Source organism: Siphateles boraxobius, unplaced genomic scaffold (genome assembly GCF_051911475.1).
Source record: "Siphateles boraxobius isolate OS27281-9 unplaced genomic scaffold, OSU_SipBor_1 2, whole genome shotgun sequence".
NCBI lineage: Eukaryota > Metazoa > Chordata > Actinopteri > Cypriniformes > Leuciscidae > Siphateles > Siphateles boraxobius.
In genome coordinates, this window is record NW_027508810.1 from 15,832,852 (window position 1) to 15,853,009 (window position 20,158).

The 20,158-nt window shown below is 38.6% G+C and overlaps 1 protein-coding gene across 3 annotated transcripts in view; it reads left to right on the forward strand.

Annotated features, from left to right (window-relative positions):
• The window catches only part of tenm2a (teneurin transmembrane protein 2a), a 349,743-nt gene that overhangs the window by 312,700 nt on the left and 16,885 nt on the right, over positions 1 to 20,158 (forward strand). For all 3 annotated transcript variants that reach the window (XM_077236049.1, XM_077236050.1, XM_077236051.1), the window contains 9 exons: positions 903 to 1,004; positions 3,961 to 4,155; positions 7,519 to 7,719; positions 7,850 to 8,035; positions 14,965 to 15,111; positions 16,065 to 16,275; positions 16,658 to 16,777; positions 18,650 to 18,911; positions 19,309 to 19,576. In XM_077236049.1, coding sequence (XP_077092164.1) covers positions 903 to 1,004; positions 3,961 to 4,155; positions 7,519 to 7,719; positions 7,850 to 8,035; positions 14,965 to 15,111; positions 16,065 to 16,275; positions 16,658 to 16,777; positions 18,650 to 18,911; positions 19,309 to 19,576 — 1,692 coding nt within the window. The remainder of the gene's footprint in view (positions 1 to 902; positions 1,005 to 3,960; positions 4,156 to 7,518; positions 7,720 to 7,849; positions 8,036 to 14,964; positions 15,112 to 16,064; positions 16,276 to 16,657; positions 16,778 to 18,649; positions 18,912 to 19,308; positions 19,577 to 20,158) is intronic.

Genomic DNA, 20,158 nt, shown 5'->3' on the forward strand with positions numbered 1-20,158 from the left:
ACAGATTCCACCAAAATATTAAGCAGCGCAACTGTTTTCTACATTGTTTCTTGGTCACCAAATCATCATATTAGAATGATTTCTGAAGGATCATGTGACCCTGAAGACTAAAGTATTTATGTTAAAAATTCAGCTTTGTCATCACAGGAATCAAATACATTCAAATAAACTAAAATCAAGTTATTTTAAATTGTAATAATATTTCCACTATATTACTGTTTGACTGTAGTTTTGATCAAATAAATGCGGTCTTATAAAACTATGAAAATGCATTTCAAAAAATCTTGCCGGCCCCAATCTTGGTAGTTTAAAACTAATTAATGAATGAGAAAATTTAATTGCCCGAAGATATATATTCAGAACAATTCACACAGACATTTGTTCAACTTGTTTCATAAATGAGGTCTAATAACAGACCAGTTAATTTTAAAAATATGAATAGTCTTTTTTGTCCGTATAGAATTATAGATGAATGTGTCCTTGCCGTCCAGCAAAAGTGAAATAATTAAATAATGTCAATATATTAATGTTAAACAATTTAATATATATCATCATCCACTTGAAATGAGATAAGCACCTTGTGGCTCTGTTCTATGAATATTCACATGCATGAATTCTGCGAATAAGTGGTGTCTCACCAATTAACCTTCACTAATCTACTGTGATATGGCCTACTTTCATTGCCGTGATATACTCATGGCTAATGAAATGGCGTGTGACGCTGTTTTGAATGGGTTGTATCAATAATGACCAGAGACCGCCACTCAGAACTGGAGCGAAAGAGAGAGAGGAATGATGCAGTGGAGGAAAAGACAAGATGAGAGTTGGATATGGTGGTTACAGCTGTCACTACCATCAAAGTGGATGTTTTTTTTTTTAGAAAGGTTTCATTCTTTTCACAGACTCTGTGCAAGAGTGTCCCCGTAACTGTCATGGTAACGGAGAGTGTGTGTCAGGAGTATGTCACTGTTTCCCAGGGTTCCATGGCATGGACTGTTCGAAAGGTAAGAAACACTCCAATTACACCCTGAACTCTGTCGAACAACAAGAGAGAGAGCATGAAAAAAAAACAGTGACAGAGAGAGAGAAGTGAACTATTATTCCCCTATCACTCATAGTAAAATGGAGAGTGATCCATTAATTTTGTGTTTAAAAGGATAGTTCACCCAAAAAAAGATCATGTTGTCATCTTTTAGTAACTCTCATGTCGTTCCAAACGTATATGACTTTCTTCTTTGGAAAACTATTTTTTATAAGACTATTTTTATGGTGCATGTTTGTCATTTTGGAGTTTGACAGCCCCAAACCTTGAAAAGAGTGACTGGTAAATTCGTAAGTACTTGAAAGTATTTGACAGAAGAAAGTCATATGGATTTACGACAAGAGGATGAGTGATTAATGAAAACATTTTCATTTTTGGATGAACTGCGCTTTGAAACTGTGGATTAGTGTTTTTGCACTCATACGGGAGATTGAGGTTCTCTGTGCCGTTCACATCTTCATCAATCTGTGTGCGTGCGTGCGTGTGTGCGTGCGTGTGTGTGTGTGTGTTGTGTGTGTGTTGTGTGTGTGTGTGTGTGTTTCTGACCTAGCTATACGTTTTGGGACCAATTTGATGAAATAATTCCCAACTTAATTTATGGACCATCATCATAAGTTAATAAATAGACTAAATATCTTCAAAAAATTCTAAAACAGAGTTAGTCTGTAGCAATTATAATTAGCTAAGAACAACAAATGTCAATGGGAAGTCCCCTTTTTTTCCCCTGTGTGTGTGCACGCCTGTGTGTGTCCACATTGATCTCTCTCTCTCTCTCTCTCTCTCTCTCTCTCTCTCTCTCTCTCTCTCTCTCTCTCTCTCTCTCTCTCTCTCTCTCTCTCTCTCTCTCTCTCTCTCTCTCTCTCTCTCTTTCCAAGGCATAAGGATGATGAATGGCAGTTCATACAGCCCAATATCTTCCATTGTTCACCTGGGAAGCTCATGATTAATAGTTTTGTTACCACAATGTTAAATTACATTTTTTTTTTCATTACAGTTTTCTCCAACCGATCACAGCTGTGTGTGTGTGTGTGTGTGTGTGTGTGTGTGTGTGTGTGTGTGTGTGTGTGTGTGTGTGTGTGTGTGTGTGTGTGTGTGTGTGTGTGTGTGTGTGTGTGTGTGTGTGTGTGTGTGTGTGTGTGTTTGTGTGTGTGTGTGTGTGTGTGTGTACAGATGAATATATTTACAATTGCGCAGAGCCTTGGGACTCTCTCATTACAGAGATCACCTTAGGAAGTCTTTCTAGACTGCTTGCTGCTTAATGGACATCTTCTCACAGACAGGGTAGTGGGTAATGTAGTCTAAAAGTCAAGAATATTCAGTTCCAGATTCAGACACATTCTGTTCTTATCAGGTGTGAATGTAGAACCTGTTGAAGTACCATGGTTGGCCCCAGTGTTGGGAAGGTTACTTTAGAAATGCAATAGGTTACTGATTACAACCCTATTTAAAATGTAATAAGTAGTGTAACTATTTCAATTACTTTATTAAAGTAATGGAACTGATTACATTTGATTACTTTTTGATTACCTTTCGCAATTTCTAACGAATGTATTCAACTGTTAATCATTTTCAAACATTTATACCAGGCGTGGTTAACCTTACACTGAGGATTACTGTCAGACTTTCCTGCATCACTTGAATTAAGATGATAATAATTTAATTTTAAAGCACAGCCACCACAAAATCAGACTTTAGCACCTCGTTTTACCTTGAGATCGTTCTGAAGTTAAATACAGATTTCTGGATGAAATTATTTTAAAATTTCTAGCACTGGAACGGATTTGTATCACTCACCATGGTGGGAACTCTCAGACAGGCTGTAATCTAAAGCTTTCAGCGGCAATGTAGATTGATGTAATTGGCAGACGTTGTTCACTGGGAATTCCAACAAGAGAGCCAATCAAAAGCATCCGAATAGTATTACTTTACTAAACAGCCTTTAAACATGCACATAAAAAACAGGCAAAGCAACCAATTATTATTATGCAACATATCCTAGCTTTTTACAGAAAATATTCAGATATTACCTCCTTTGTAATTGTTAACTTTTTCATAAGTAACTGTAATTTAATTGCAAATTTTTTCTCAGTAACTGCAACGGATTACAGTTATATTTATTTTGTAATTAAATTATGTAACGCTGTTACGTAACTAGTTACTCTCCAACACTGGTTGGACCATGCACCATGGTGTTATTGTGTTTTTAGGACATGTTTATGTTATTACCATGTTTTTGACATTCACCATTGCATTATGTTTATATGCACAATGTGAATATTGTGTTTTAGAACATGTACCACGTGTTACCATGTTTTTGGACATGCACCAGGGTATAATTATACTTTCATCACATATACTATGGTAGTTTCATGTTTTTCTTTTTGGAATAAACCTTGAAGTTCCATGAATACCATAAAACTGTATGAATATGTACGAATATGTTCTTGTTGGCTCTTTTTTTAAGTTGAAGTTATTTTGGATAAAAGCTAAATAAAGAAATCTCACAATCCTAATTGCAAAAGTCACAATAAGAGAATACCACCAAGAATTCCACCAAACTGATTGTACTTGAAATTTGGTGCCTATAGCCTGAAGTTTTATTCATTATTTTACATCATATGTCATCAGTGTGAGACTTTTCTGAGCCCATTGTTATCAGATATGGTTTCTGTCCTCCCATGTTCTCATTTCCTATATTGCACCATTCAGAGACACATATATGACCACAACTGCCAGCCTGTTTCTCAATCTCTTTGTAAACTTATAAAGATTCTTTGTAAAAAATCTCTTTCCCGATGCTGTCTCATTTGTCTCTCATGCTATTCATTATGTATTTAGAGACAAAACATGAATAAGAAAACATCAGATGTCACTCATATCAAATCATTACTTGTTCCCTTTCTGTTTATTTCTCCAAGCGGCATGCCCGGTCCTCTGCAGTGGAAATGGGCAGTATGACAAGGGATCATGTATCTGCTATAGCGGATGGAAGGGTCCGGAATGCGATGTTCCCATCAGCCAGTGCATTGACCCCCAGTGTGGTGGTCACGGCACGTGCAACGAGGGCACCTGTGTTTGTACTCTGGGCTACAAAGGAGAGAATTGCGCTGAGGGTAAGAGTGTGTGTGTGTGTGTGTGTGTGTGTGTGTGTGTGTGTGTGCGTGCGTGCGTCCGTGCGTGCGTGCGTGCGTGCGTGTGTGTGTGTGTGTGTGGCTTTCTGAAGACATTGTTTCATTGTCAACGGCTTAAAATGATAGTTCACACAAAAAGGAAAAGTCTGTCATAATTTACTCACGCTCAAGTTGTTCCAAACCTGTATGAGCTTTTTTTTCTATCCGGGTCTCTATTTTAAAATGGGAAACACACATTCTAGCATATTTAAATCGTCGCCTTTGGCTTTTTCCCTAGATTCTCTGCTAGGGCCTAATAGGCTCCAGCAAAAACACTTCTCAGATATGAGTAAAGACTAGGAAAATATTGGTCTAGATGTTGAGAACAATAGCTTTGGTTTTGATTCATTTTTTTGTTATCTGTAAAGTTCAGTTGCTCTTGGGTAAGACAGTGACTGGCAATAAGATAGAGAAGAAATGAGAAGAGTCCCAGCCTCCCAGGAGTCTAAAAATGGAAAGGGAAGAGAAAGAAAAAGGCAGAGACAGAAGAATAAAGATGATGTATAAGAAGAGTCGGATGAAAACAGCTAACAAACATAGAAATAGGTTGATGGAAAGCAGAGTTGATGCAAAACAGAAAGTCTGCTCATTACAGAGAGACAGCGATGGCAGCTAAACAAACAAATAAATAGAACAACAAAAGCCTTGCATATTAATTCTTTCTGATTCTCATTCTCCAAATCTCTAATTAATTTTTTGAAAGTCTGGCATTAAGTCCACATATTAAAATGTGTAGAGGGGGATTGAAGATATTTAAATGAATAGTTCACCTAAAATGAAAATTCTGTCATTGTTTACTCACTCTTATGTCATTCCAATCCTGTGTAACACAAACAGAAATATTTTGATGATTGTTCATCCCACTCTTTTCAGTAAAATAAAAGCATACCCTGGTGAAAAAAAAAAATGCTAAGTATACTTGCAGCCAGACTAATTATCAGTATACTTCAGGTGTGTTAATGATTAGTTCACTTGAAGTGTGCTATTTTGAAACAACTCATTTTGTACTAAGTATATTTTAGTTGTAATTAAATTGTAGTAAAGCATAACTTTAAGTGTATTTAGTGTACTTTTGTGTTCTAAATTGGAACAACTTTAAGTATATGCCTGTGTAGGGACTAATTACATGCTTAATTAGTGATATTAAAGTGTACTTTATTTGTGTTACAAGTACATTACATATTTATATTATGTGTGTCTTCGAAACATACAAGCAATATACCATAAGTGTATTATATTTTTTGATTTTTAATTTTAGTTTCGGCCGTTTTTGCCTTTTATTAGGATAGGACAGTAGCTAGACAGGAAGTGAGGTGTGAGAGAGAGGTGAGGGGTCGAACCAGGAAAGGTCCACGAGCCGGGACTCGAACTCAGCTCTCCCGAAGCACATGTCGACGCACTTTCTATCGTGGTGTGATATACAGTATTTGAGTAAAAAGTATAGGCTCATTAATACCTTTGGCTTATTCTAAATACTACAAATTGCATACTTTGTCTTCAATAATGTGTATTTTGAAAGTATGCTTTCAATGCATTGTTACAATGATCATTTCCAGCACACAGTTAAAATATACCTGAAATATATGTTTAATAAAGTGCAAATAAATATACTTGAAGTGAAATTCAGTTTATTTTTTAAAAGTGTATTTTTTTTCAAATATATTTTTAGAAATTATACTAAAGTACAATTATTTTAAAGTGTGTTTAAAGTTTTGTATTGTGAAAATAGGTAAAAGCATGATGCTAATATACTTTTAATATATTTCAATATTTAAAAAAAAATTGTATATTTGCAGTGTACTATTGAAATAAGGAATATATTTCAAATACAATAAAGTATACTTTTTTCACTAGGGTAGTCAACAAGGGGCTATCAAGCTTCAAAAAAAGCAACATAAATAATGACAAAATGTACATTTTTGGGATTGTAACATGTTTGTCAGTCAAGGTTTGTGTACACAGAGACATTAGCTGTTACCAAGAAGAAATTTACTTAAAAACACACATATTAATATCTAAATGAAAATTGTCACTCGGATAGAAAATGTCATTACTAAGAAAAAATAAACAATAGAATATCAATGGAAAGTTCCCACCATAAAAGAAAAACAAATGTGTGTGTAAAAAGAGAGTTTTTTTTAGTGTGGCACTTGGATCTTGAGGTATTGCAGATCACTAGGTCAGCACTTTTGCTCCTTTCATTTTTTCCTGCCATTCTGAGATTTTCAAATCAGATATTCATCACAGCAGTCACTCAAACAATTTACCTGAAGTGCTGGGGACATATAAATCGATAGTCGTGATGTGCAGTTTCTGCAGCATCAACATTTGGCGTGAATGGCTTTATGTGCGAGAGGGGAAAGAGCAGCACTTCTGTCAGCTGAGGGGGGCTGAGACAGGGGTGTCACGCAGGGCACCACAGGGCCGGGTAATTTCTCGAATGGCTTTCTCGCACTTTTCATGGCCAGATCTCTTTCTTTCAGCAGTCGATATCAATTATTTGAGGCACCTTGGATGAAACATGCGAGAGACAGGGTCAAAGTCAAAAAAAAAGAGGAAGGGAGAGGAAGGAAGACAAAGATGCTGAGACAGGGAGAGAGAGGGTTTGAGAGGTGAGTGTGAAAGGCTCTAGACAGGAAACTGCTACTCACACTTAGGGTGTAGTATATTGATTTTTCATGCTTAGGTGAAAGTTGTAGTATGTACTTGTGGATGCTTCCAAACCTATTTATATGTGATTGTTTTTTCTTTTCTTTGTTTGTTTATGTTCCCAGCATCTAAAGATATACACTAAGACTTGTGAATATAGTAGTTTGGTCTAATAAATGATTAAGTATAAATAAATGAGAAAATAGGACTTTGATTATTAAATATGTAGTTGTGTGGCTTTTAGTTCTCATCTACTAATTTTTAAGCTAGTTTACTAACTAGTGTATCCCTAAAAGTCAAAATGTTTTTTTTAGCACTTAAATTAATTTAAAATGTACAGTCTTTCATATATGACTCATATTTCACTTTATCATTTTCTACATTTATATGATGTCTAGAATAAACAATGTCCCTCAGCTAATACCAGTTTTGACTAAAAATAGCAATTAGCAAATTCATGATCGTGGTTGACACAAACTAAAGGCTTGGCCTTTAACAAACAGGGTCACGCCCTTCAATATCTCCCCCCATATATGCCCCCCCATAGAAATTGTGCCAACACAAGAGAGCAAACTCAGTTTATAAACCAATATCATAGGGTCTTTAATATTTATGACAGATGAATCCTCATTCATGACTCTCACATGTTGTACGCAGTTGACTGCTTGGATCCAACCTGCTCAAATAATGGCATCTGTGTGAACGGGGAGTGCCACTGTAAACCAGGCTGGGGCGGACCCAGCTGTGAGCTGCCCAGAGCACAATGCCCAGATCAGTGCCACGGTCACGGTGCTTTTATTCCAGACACAGGCGTCTGCAGCTGTGACACCAATTGGATGGGCCCTGATTGCTCTGTTGGTCAGTCTGCGTGTTTGATTGTACCCTCTATAATACCAATGTTTTAGCATAACCTTTCATTTCATTATTCCTGATTTCTAATGTATGATACTTCAATTGTGGCAATACTGCTCTGTTCTTCGTTCCTCAGAGGTTTGCTCGGTTGACTGCGGGACACACGGCGTATGCATGGGTGGCTCGTGCCGCTGTGAGGAGGGCTGGACCGGTGCGGCTTGTGATCAGCGTGTGTGCAACCCACTCTGCGTCAAGCATGGCTCCTGTAAGGATGGGAAGTGCGAGTGTGAGCAGGGCTGGAATGGAGAACACTGCACCATCGGTAAGCATATGTCCACCCCTGACCTAGACTGTGACCTTTTCCTGCTCCCTACACTCACCATTACAACAGATGCCACATGCTCTGCGTATACTGTTCTCATGAACATTATAGAGACCTTCCTCTTATCTGTTTTGAAGATTAAAACAAGAGGCTCCTGTTTTTGGATCATCATTGTTGGTCCTGGGGCAAAATTTGTATCAACCAGCTCGATTTCAGGAAAAAGGGGTTAGAACTGTGGTTAGGGTCTAGAACAGTGTTATCATTGCTCTCTCGTTTTGGGCATAGATTATGGTTTGGGAAATTCCTTTGCTAGGACCAGCAAAGGATGTTGATCTAGGAATGTGACCTATTCAAATGCAGCTAAGGGATTTAGGAGAACTCCAGGAAAAATGTATACTGGTGGTTCTAGTGATCATCCTTTACTGATCCATCAGGATGGGGTATAGAGTACATCACTATAAAACCTTTCCCTTTACCAAATTCTGCTCAAAATGCTTGTGGTCCTCCTCAGAGTCTACACATTGGTGACGTGCATGGAGGGCACATGCAGTAGCGGGTTGTCTAAAACTCTGTAGGAACATTGCCCTCCAGGAGCTGGATCAAACACCCCTGCCCTACAGTCTTGTGAAAACCACAGACACAAGTGACACTCATTGCAAGACCGAAAGTACAAATAAAGAGAGTCATTAGAGTCAGGGCCCAAATCTCTGGAGGAGACGTTTTAAGCTTTTAGAGAATAGTGGAGAGTAGCAAACTAAAAATCTTTCCTTTAAATATCTATGTAATAACATTAGCATAGGTTTAAATGAGTTGTAAATAGGGCAGAAGACACACCAATGAGAAACAGCAGTGTCAATAGGTGTAGGAAAGATCAATGATGGCTGTGCTCAGGTGCAATAGTGTGTGGTAGTTATTGAGGATAATTAGACTGTTCCTCTGTCTGGTGTACGACTTAGAACAGATTTAGTTGTGTTTGATCATGCCTCAAACAGCAGAGGCAGATGAGTGGGCTGCTGGGTAATGAACAGTCCTTGCGGAATAGCTGCGACTGATTGAAGGGAGAGGCGTCTTCACCTTGATAAGTCACACCTCTTTTTGCCTTGACTTCTCTCTCTCAAAAATAGACTCAAATTTTTCTTTTCTTTTCTATCATCATCTGTGGGCGAGTGTGTGCATGTTTGTGTGTCACTCCAAAGATGATCTGACAAAGACTGAAAGTGCACTGCCTTTAATCCTTCTCCCCATTGTACTCCATGACAGGAAGTCTGTTTATCGTCTCCAAACTCTTTCTAAATAACCCTTGTGCTTCCATCCTCAGTTTCCATTTTTATTTCTTAGAATTCTTCTGTTTTTAACTGATTTAAATGCAGCAAACACTTGTATTCATTTGTCTTCTTGTTATGATGCATTTTTGTTCTCTCTAAATGTCCTCTCTGATGCAGACTTTTGGGATGGGAGTATTGAAGGTATTGTACCTCGTCGTTCTGTGACTAGTGCTAGCTGAACTTTAGTCTGGTTGTGAGCAACCCCTCCGCCTCTGATAGCTTGGCTGCATAGCGACTGTGTGCTTCTGTTTGTAGAGTAGCCGTGGTGAAGTAGAATGTTGTGTTGAGTAGGTTCATAGTGCTAGTCTGTGTTCTTCAGCGTGTGTGTTTATATTCTTGTTGTCAGCTGATGATAGTATAGCTCTAATCATCTGTTTTGCACTTTGTTGCTTTTGAAATGACCCTCTCCAACAGCATTAACTGAGCTACAAAACTGCCCAGTCTGTCTGATCTACTTGGAAAGAGCAATGACTTGTCAGTCCTTTAGAACTTGGGATAATAAAACTGTTACACATATTATTGATACTTATTAATCCAAAATATTGACCAGAACTTACCTCTTGAATACAGGGAATAGAGGTTTACCTGTACAGCTCCTCTTTGCTCATCTCCGCTACGCCAAATCACCATCGACTTTGCGATTCCTACCGAGGGAAAGGGCTTGACTCATGAATGTTAATTTGGTCATTAGATGGTCCTTTAAGGTTATCTTTTAATTTAAGCACAACCTTATATTCATGAGCGAAGACATTGCCATGATGTCTGTAGCTTGGCAGAGGTTTGAAGACAATCTTGCAAAGTAAATTAGATCTTGAAACACATTTTTAAAAATCTAACTGAAAAGAACCAATTGAGTTTAATGCCATTTCAATTCAACTCTATTGCTCCCTTAAGTACTGAGCTTTATCACCACAGTAATATGAGAATCCTATGCACAACAGGACTACACTCTTGCAATGCGTTGACCAAGCAATGGCATTAACCTTAAAGTCTTTCTTTTTGTAGGCATTAGTTTGTGCTTTTTTGAAGAAATTCATAGAATGGTGCCCAAACTAAAACAGTCTCCCTGGAGCAACATGGGGTGAAGTGCCTTGGTCAAGAGCACAATAGTGACGGCTTCTTGTGGCGGTTGGAACCGGCAAACTCCGGTTAATAAACTTGAGCTGTAACCACTACAGTACACCACCCCCATTCTCTTCAACTGCTAAAGGAGCAGGGTTAAAGGCTGGGCCAACTACAAGCAAAATAGGAATGCCTGCTTTAAAGTACACTGCAGTTTCTACTGGAGGTAGAGTAGTGCTCACCAGCTCTTAGCAGTCTGTTTGAGTATGGCTTTATGTTTGTACAGAACAGAGATGCAGGAGGCAGTCGTCCTACTCTCTACTTCCATCAAGTCCACCTCAGACAAAAGAGCTAAATTAGAGGAAACTGCAAAGTGGAGACAAAGATCACATAGATTTTGCTGTACCTGAGGGAAGCAGATATTGTGAGTAAAGGGATCGGGAGGGAGTGGATCCTAAGGTAAATGTGAAATGTCATGAGTCGTTGGTGCAGAGTGGGTCAGGAACATTAAGCAACGTTTTTAATGCACATATTTTGGCACACAGGGTGCAGGACCACAGCTGGCATGGTCATGACTTTGTCTCTGTGCCTGCATGAGTTCCAACTTATAGGATGAATACTAATGGAGGGGTAGCAGTGTGTGTGCTTTCCTTAGAAGGGAGAGAATGGTGTGTTTGCAGGGAGTGCAGGATAATGAGGAGTTTAACTGTAGGGCCCACACTGATCACCTAAATGCTCATGCATCAGTTGATAGGAGCGAGTCTGGAACAAGAGCTAGTGATAATAGTTACTTGATTTAAATGCGCATCTCTAATTGGCCGAAATGACTGCAGATTAATGGCCGCTGGAGGCATTGACTTTGTATGCTAGAGTATCCTGAGTGGATGTGAGTTACACTTGATCAAATGCATGATTGGCTCATGAGTGGAAACCACACCCACCCTGGGTAAAGAAGCATACAAGACAAATGCATCCCAGCTTCCCAACTGCACATCTGTTCGGTGGATTTCCTTTTAAGGAATAGCATTATCTTCTTCTGCTAAAGTTCTGAAGCCATTTGAGTGAAAATTTTCAGCTCCTCGCTATGCCTATGTTGAGATTTAGGATGCTATTTGACTTTGTAGTAGTACATGGAAGAGTATAGGTGAGGAGAAACCTGATAGAGGACGTTTAATACAGTAGGTGCTCACTCCCTGTGGGACTTTATCTGTCTCTTCCTAAGGCGATTTTGGAGGATTTATGAATCTAACCTTTATTTTAGGACCCTTTAAAGGCAAAAGGGGTGAAGGCCAGTGGATGGGTGCCGGTTTAGAAGGGTGACTAGATTTCTCTTCCACACATTCTTTCTCCTCCTCAAAATCCCATCCTTTATTTCTCCATTTCTTGCCTTTCATTCCTTCCTTCCTTCCTTCCTACCTTTCATTCCATCCTTCCTTCCTACCTTCTTTCTTTCTTTCTTACTTCCTTCATTACATATTTTACGCTTTCTTTCTTCCTTTCTTTTTTCCTTCTTTCCTTCTTTCTTTTTCTTTCTTTTTTTTCCTTTCTACCAATACATCTGTCTCTTTCTATCCATATCTCCATCCATCAGTGGCTAACTGTTGCTATGCAGTGTGCTTCTTTCCCAGTCTCACCTTTGCGTATCTCTCTCATACCGTGTGCGCTGACCCATAACTCAAGGCAATCTCAGCTCCCTTTTAAGTAGATTACAATAGAGTCAACCCACATTACTTTAGCCAGATAGCTTAATAGTTTGTGAAACCCCACTTTATTCTAGTTAGTGTGCTGAGAATCGACTGGCCTTTGGCATGAAAGAGGGGCCCTACTCAGTGCTGCCCAATGAGGAAGATCAATGGTCACCATAGATTTTGCTGTTCTGGTGTTTCATAAGTATTTGGCTGCTGAAAATGGCAGCTCCATTTAAAAGGCAATCATTGCTAAGTGACTTTTCTCTCAGCTCAATATTGCGTAACAATCGATGCATAGCAGGCTGTTAATGTGGCATCTCAAGAACCCCAGACATTGAAAATTACATGAATTAAAGCAACATTTGATGTGAGTTACATTGGCTGAATGCGTCCCAGTTCATGCTGGGTTTTCACACTCCTCTGATCAAGGCCATTTGTTTTTCCCTCATCACAAATCATCTGAAGTGTCACCTGTGCTAGGTCAGCTGCCAATAATACTATATAGCCTTGTGATGAAGGAAACTGGCTCCTTCCAAAAGGCTGTGTTTCCAGGGTAACCATAAGCAGAGGCTGACACACTAACAGAAGTGTTAACTGTTGGAGATTAAACTCCGAGGCACCAGCAATGGTTTCTGATGACACAGTGTGGGGTCACAGCATGGATTTTGTTTTACAGCGAGGCAAGAGACGATGCCCACGGCAGTGCTGAGATTTTTAGACCGCATGTTTTATTTACACAAAACTCCTGATGACTCGGAAATGTCAGGTTACATCTCCAGGGTGCTTAATTATGGACTGGTGCGGCTAAAGGAGAATAGTGTTTAGTCTTTTTATTTCTCTTTGTGTTTGTATATCTCAGTATCTGCCTCTCGCAGATAGAGCTTCCTTAAAACATTCACATCAATCCACGCTCTTCTTTTTAAAACTGTTGTGACGAGATTGTTTTCCGCTTTTGTCTTTTAGGATGACTCTTTATCCCCTAACTGCATACATTAAACACCCACATACATGCCACATTTCACTCCAAAAAACCTGTGGTATATTTATCAAAGCACTTCTGTCTCTATCTATAAAACATCTTTCAAACAAGTATACTTCCACACCTCTGTTTTCTCCCACACTATGTTCTTTTTTTAAAGTCTTTGGTTCTCTCTCTCTCTCTCTCAAACACACACACACACACACACACACACACACACACACACACACACACACACACACAAACACACACACACACACACACACACACACATATACACAAACACGCTCACACACACACACACACACACACACACACACATACACAAACACGCTCTCACACACACACACACACACACACACACACACAGTCTCATACCTCGACCTAAATATCGTCCTAATCTGATCTATAGACTCCGGGCTGTCCTAACCACGTTCTTACATGAGAGCATTGCTCTCTATCCAGACAAATCAAATCAGCCACTGTAAATGAACAGTCGGAGAGTGTATGTGCTCTTTACAAATATCCCCTCCTGAATGGATGAGTTCAGATAAATTCATTTGCTACCAACGCATCTATCAGTGGAGACTACCGAAGATAATTGAATTGATCTCTCAGAGTTTGAACTGATTTGAGGTGTGAATAGTAATGCTTTTCATATACTTCACCCCCTCAGACAGGCATTTAGTTCATTTCTGGCAGATATATGTGTGTGTGAGCACTGATGCATGTCTGCCTATAGTGTCACGGCCAAAAGTTTGAAAACCTAGATAAATATTAACATAAAGGATCATTCTGATTTGCATTTCATATTCATTTGTGTCAGTCAGTTTTGATTGTCTGGATTATGTCTGCCGTTTTCATGTTAATATGCTTTGTGTGCTGTCTCAGAGCTGGTGCAAACAATGCCAAAATTATGTTTTTTGTTTTTTATCTACTAATTTTGGTTCAGTGGAGATTCAAAGTTTAGCAAATAAACAGCTGAACAAAACGCTGATTGTCAAGATCAATTTATGAAAACTTACACCAAAAAAAGATGGTAATAAAACTGCAATAATTAGAAAACAATTTAAAAGCCCAAAGTTTTTTTTTAAATCACAAAATAGTTCTTTTCAAATATATTCAGTAATTATTCACTAGTAATTCCATTTATTTTAGTTCTATTTGATTCCATTCAATTTGATTGAGTTAAGTTCAACTTTAAAGCAAACCTAAAGCCTAAGGCCGTGTGTCCACCAAAGCGTTTTTAGCCAGCTGACAACGCCTAGCTGTGGGCGCTTGAGAGCGTTTTGGCAGCACTGCGTTTTTTTCAGTTGAAACGATTTGTTGCTATGATACAGAATATCCGTAGCACAGTTTACTTGTAACTGATTTCGCAGATAATTTGTTTCATACTAAAAAAAATTTTTTCATCCATTTTGTTCGGTTAGCTCTGCTGGTTGACAGACGTCATTGTACAGAAAGAATGTTTTGACAGTTGGTCAGTGTGGTATTTGTCCTGCCCCTCCTCCACTGTGATTGGATGGCTGTGTAAAAAGTGACAGTGATGAGCGTTGTACCCAAACTTGAACATTTTTCAACTCTCAGCGACCAGTAAAAAACGCCGAACGCTCAGCGCTTGAGCGTTAAATACACGCTCAGCGCCTCGTTAAGCTCATGGCGTTTAAAAAACGCGGCGCTCCCATTGAAAACAGTTGGAATTTTACGCCAGCTGCGTGAAAAAACGCTTTGGTGGACACACGGCCTAAAAACCATTTCTAGCCTGTTTTCCAAATTTTGGGTCACTATCATTGACACAACACCATGCTCTTATGACTGGCATGATGGATTTCTGCCTTTCTTAATCTATCTTCCTTCTCTCTCTGGCTCTTGCAGATGGCTGTCCTAACCGATGTAATGGAAATGGACAGTGTCTGCTGGGTCAAAACAGCTGGCACTGCGAGTGCAAAACTGGATGGAGAGGCACGGGCTGCAGTGTCGCCATGGAGACTTCATGTGCAGACAACAAAGACAATGAAGGAGGTGAGAGATCTTTTGTTTACTCTCTGGGAACTTTGTGTCAAAGACTGCATGTTATTGGTTGTTAACAGTCACATGTGCACAGGAACAGCTCCTGTCTGTATTTTTGGTGTATTTTACATAATTCCAAATGGAAGTGATCAAAGATATTTACAGATTTCACAGACATTTACCCTGTTTGCCATTGTTCCTGCAAACAGGTAATCTAAACCCAACCTCACACCATTAATTGAGCAAGGAGTTGTTGTCAGACAGAGTTTATTAGCACCACAGTGTTTACACTTTTCGAGGAAGTCATCCTATGAATGGCTTGCTTATAGTTGTCTCAACAAATTAAGCTGCCATAGGATAAAGTTTTTTTCAACATCAAACAAATTACACCCCACAGCTTTAGTGTATTTCATTTCATGCTCTGATGGACTGAGAGTGACTGTTTAGTACACTCAGTCGTTTGAGGTTTTGGAGGTAAATGTGCAATTCTAACCAGACTTGGCAACTTTCTGTCTGTCTGTATGTATATCTCTGTTCACAATTCTTAAAAATTTCATAGGAATACGCTAGCCTTTGAATTATGATGACTATGCTCAGAAAATAAATAGAATTGGACTTCTGGCTTTCATCTGAAACAAGGAATTACAAAAAGGACGTCAGATGTCCTCAGTAAGTAATTTAATTCAAAGCCTAAAGGTGAGGGAAAGAAGAAAGCACTTTTCAAACTCTTTGGTAAATGAATACTGGGACTGAGGTAAAATTCAAATCCAACATATTTGTGTTCAAAACGTACGAGAACACTTTGATGAAACGGCCTCTTGTTCAACAGATGAAGAATGTTTCTTTTTCTTTTTTTTTCAACAGAAAAGGAGATGAAGAGAGAAATCTTTTGCAGCCTTAGGCAGCTCTGATTGATTGTGCACCATTGTAATAAGACATTTCTCATCACACAACTTTTCTTTTAGATGGTCTGACTGACTGTATGGATCCAGACTGCTGTATCCAAAGTCCCTGCCAAAACAGTCCACTTTGTAGAGGGTCTAGGGATCCCTTACAGGTCATCCAGCAGGGTCAGCACCCTGAGCAAAAAGTCCGCTCCTTCTATGACCGTGTCAAGATGCTAGTGGGCCGGGACAGCACACATATAATCCCTGCAGACAATCCCTTTAACGCAAGGTAACTTGCTCTATTGCAGACAACAACTTCCCACCTGCTCAGTTGGGAATTGGGTAAATGTCATGTCTCCTGCATTGTATGGTTGGAGAAAAAATAAATATCCACTGAAGTACACACAATTTGTTGAGAGAACATTGAATGCTGAGATAGTTATTGTCAGTTTTTGTGTTATTTCGTAACCCTGAGCTATTTTTGAGGAACTGTATTGATTGGTGCTACAACATCTTCCTGTCTCTTTCTACTGTATACAGTATTTCATGGAAAGACTGACAGATTAGTTACACAAATGAGAAATGTATGAGTGTAATGTGTAATTTTATTTATGCTATCTCTTTGGAGATTTTGGTTATAGATGTCATTTTGGTTGTTCTGTGTTCTCCAGTCTGGCATCACTGATCAGAGGTCAGGTAGTCACTACAGATGGAACCCCACTGGTGGGAGTTAATGTGTCATTTGTCAAGTACCCCCAGTACGGCTACACCCTCACACGCCAGGATGGAACGTAAGTTCAATGTAGTACTCGTACGGACCAGAGTTGTATGCCATTGAGAATGAAATTGATAATACCTCCTCTTAACCTTCGCCAGTGCGTCGGCGCACTGAAGCGTTTTTTATTTTATTTATTTAGTTCAAATTTACTATCGGATTTAATGTTATACCTTGACAAACTATACATCATTAAAAATATATAAGACTCAAGATTCAGTATTTGACCACTATTGTATTCTGAGAAACTTATAGTGACAGTTATGTCTTAATTTGTGTCAGGAGTTATGAAATGAAAAAATGAGTCGATACCTTTAATATGAATTATGAGCGTCAGCTGGTCCATTCATAAAAAACACTCCGTGTGTCTTCATGACAGCATTCACAAAACAACGTCCCCCAGGGCTTTAGCTCAAAAATGTGCAGACTTGGAGAAATATTGATATATTCTCATAGATTCACATCATATTTCTATAGACAGGAATAATATTTATTGAATTTATACCCAAATGCGTCGATGTAATCATTATGATCGCTTCTTACTGAGATGTGCTGTGTTTTCAATTCATACCAATAGCCTGAGGGCGCTATATGCACAATAATATTCCATATATGGATCATGAAGAAGACCCCATAGTCATGTGACATTCCAGTACGTCACCGATACAGAAAGTAGCTGACAGAGATCGCTGTAACATGCAGATAAAGATGTTTTGAAGACAATAAACATGATTGCAATGATATTTGAGTTACCTTTGCTCTTCAAGCCATGCCAGGTATTTCATAATAATAGATTATATTTATAATGTAATGCTAATCGATATAGATTTCATCATCGTGCAGAGCACTATAAATACATTTTCTGTCGGATTTTTTTATTTTTATATGAAGACAAAATGAAGACAAAATAAATGCATATTTAGAGCCATAACCAGTCTGGAGAGGTGTGCAGGGGGAGACTGACACTGAATGGGGCTCGTTTGCACCACAAAATAATAGAGACAAGACTGAAAAGATGACTCAGAAGTTGACTAAACATCAGTTTGCATTTTAGAGTCTAATCAAAATAAAGTAATTTGACATGATCTTGAAAAACATTTTACTAAATACAGAGTTTTAGACTTATCATTTTTAGATTTGAAATATAAAATGGTCACACATATGGCTTTAGCTGCAGTTTATTCCTAGATTGCTCCAGGGCCAACTTCAATTTTATTTTCATGAAGATATTTCATAAAAATAAATTTCTAATAACTTTACAAAACTTTGAAGCTATTTAAAAAAAAATTAATTATGACAATAATTAATTCTACATTTACAATAAACTACAAGGTGTCAGCTTTCAAATGAGATCATACTTGTGCTTTTAGTGCAAAGGGTTAATGAACTGTATCTGTTTCAGTTTGGGTATGTCATTTCTGGGGATTTTTCAAAAGTGGGCTTGCAGCTTAACAGGTTAAATAATTCCAGTTCAATTCCTGAATTCGATTTGAGGTAGCAAAGTGGATGCATAATCGCAATTTGAATTTGGATGGAACCCACATCCAAGCAACAAACTAACATTTCCCCTCTGAAACACTTTGATTATTTCTGCCGCCAAGCCTTATATTGTGACTTACTTGTTTACATAAGCTTCTAGTGATTTAGAGAGCTACATGCTAACTGAACAAATCTTTATTAGATTAATTTAGAGCAGAGCAAACTCAGTCTTTCCATTTAAATGACTGCAATATATTAAAACAATGAATTATCCCTCCCAGCGAAATGGCATCTTTTAATGGTTAAAGCATTCAGAATGTAATGGTGCTATCAATAACCGAGAATAACACAAGTACTTTTTTTTGCACTATGTTTGCCTTTCCCCCTTGCTCTCTCTTTGTGTCATTAGATTTGACCTCATTGCCAACGGTGGAGCCTCTTTTACCCTACGCTTCGAGCGAGCTCCATTTCTGAGTCAAGAACGCACGGTTTGGCTCCCTTGGAACATTTTCTATGCCATGGACACTCTGATGTTGAAGACAGAGGAGAACACCATCCCAAGCTGTGACCTCAGTGGATTTGTGAGACCTGATCCTGTTGTAGTGGCCTCCCCCCTTTCCTCTTTCTTCAGTTCCAGGCCAGGAGAGAGGTCCATCATTCCAGAGACCCAGGTGTGATGAGATCCTTGGTTCCTTGAGACCTCCATTACTGTAATTAGCAGATTAATGCATTTTGCAATGATGGGATTCTTCAGTTAGACTTTACCCTTCAGTTTTGCTCACTTTAGTGTCCCAAATATTGTTCTTTTTTCACTTTATTCATGTTCCCTGAGCACTCTCTCTTTAGTCATTAAATTATCGGACAGGTTGTTAACCTGACAAAACTAACAGGTCATCCCTCATCAACCACTTTCACTCTAATTATACTTTCTTTTTTTTGGGCATTTCCCCGTCCTCTCATCTTTCTTAGTCTTTCTTCTGCCCTCTGACCTTCTTAATCATTTTACTTTATTGTTTGAAAATACCCTTTTCCTATGACATGAAAGTCATTCCTCCATCTGTCCACCAGGTTTTGCATGAGCAGCTAGAGATTCCTGGCACCAGTCTGAAGCTCTGTCACCTCAGTTCCCGGACCTCAGGTTACCGCTCCTTGCTCAAGATCACCATGACTCAAGCTGTGGTGCCACTCAGCCTAGTCAAAGTCCATCTGATGGTTGCTGTGGAGGGCCACCTCTTCCAAAAGTGGTTCCACGCCTCACCTAACCTCGCCTACACCTTTATATGGGACAAGACTGATGCATACGGTCAGCGTGTCTACGGCCTCTCTGATGCAGTGGGTAAGCACACTATCGATTGTGACTGAATGCATGGCTTAGTTATTAGCACACATGCTCCGACACAATTTCCCCATAAATGTTATAATTCCATTACAGTCGTTGTTCTTAAAAAATATAATTTGTGTAAATTTGACCTCCAAACAAACATTTTATTCAAATATCTATTTCAGTGAACATTAATTCATTGTTTGACCTGTATGAGCACATGCTCATGTTTTTAACGCAGTGTCGTTTGCTGTTATTCAGTGATGCACCTAAATTTCGCCAACCGCATATATTCAGATTTCGGCCCAAACTGAAAATTCATTTATATATGAAACAGTTTTGAAAGGCTGAAATAATTGACCAAAACAGTGATGTTTAATTAGCACTTCTCAGATGGCACTTTTTGACTGTTTCAGTGTCTTATTTTGTGCATATGAACCGATAATCTCTTTACTTCAAGTTATCATGAAATATACATGAATGAACATCAGAAAGTATGTAGAAAGAAACAGTACAACTTACTGAAATCGGTCTTGTCTCATGTAATCACTTACACAGTGTTTCATTTGCAGAATGACATCAATAAAACAGGTTGTA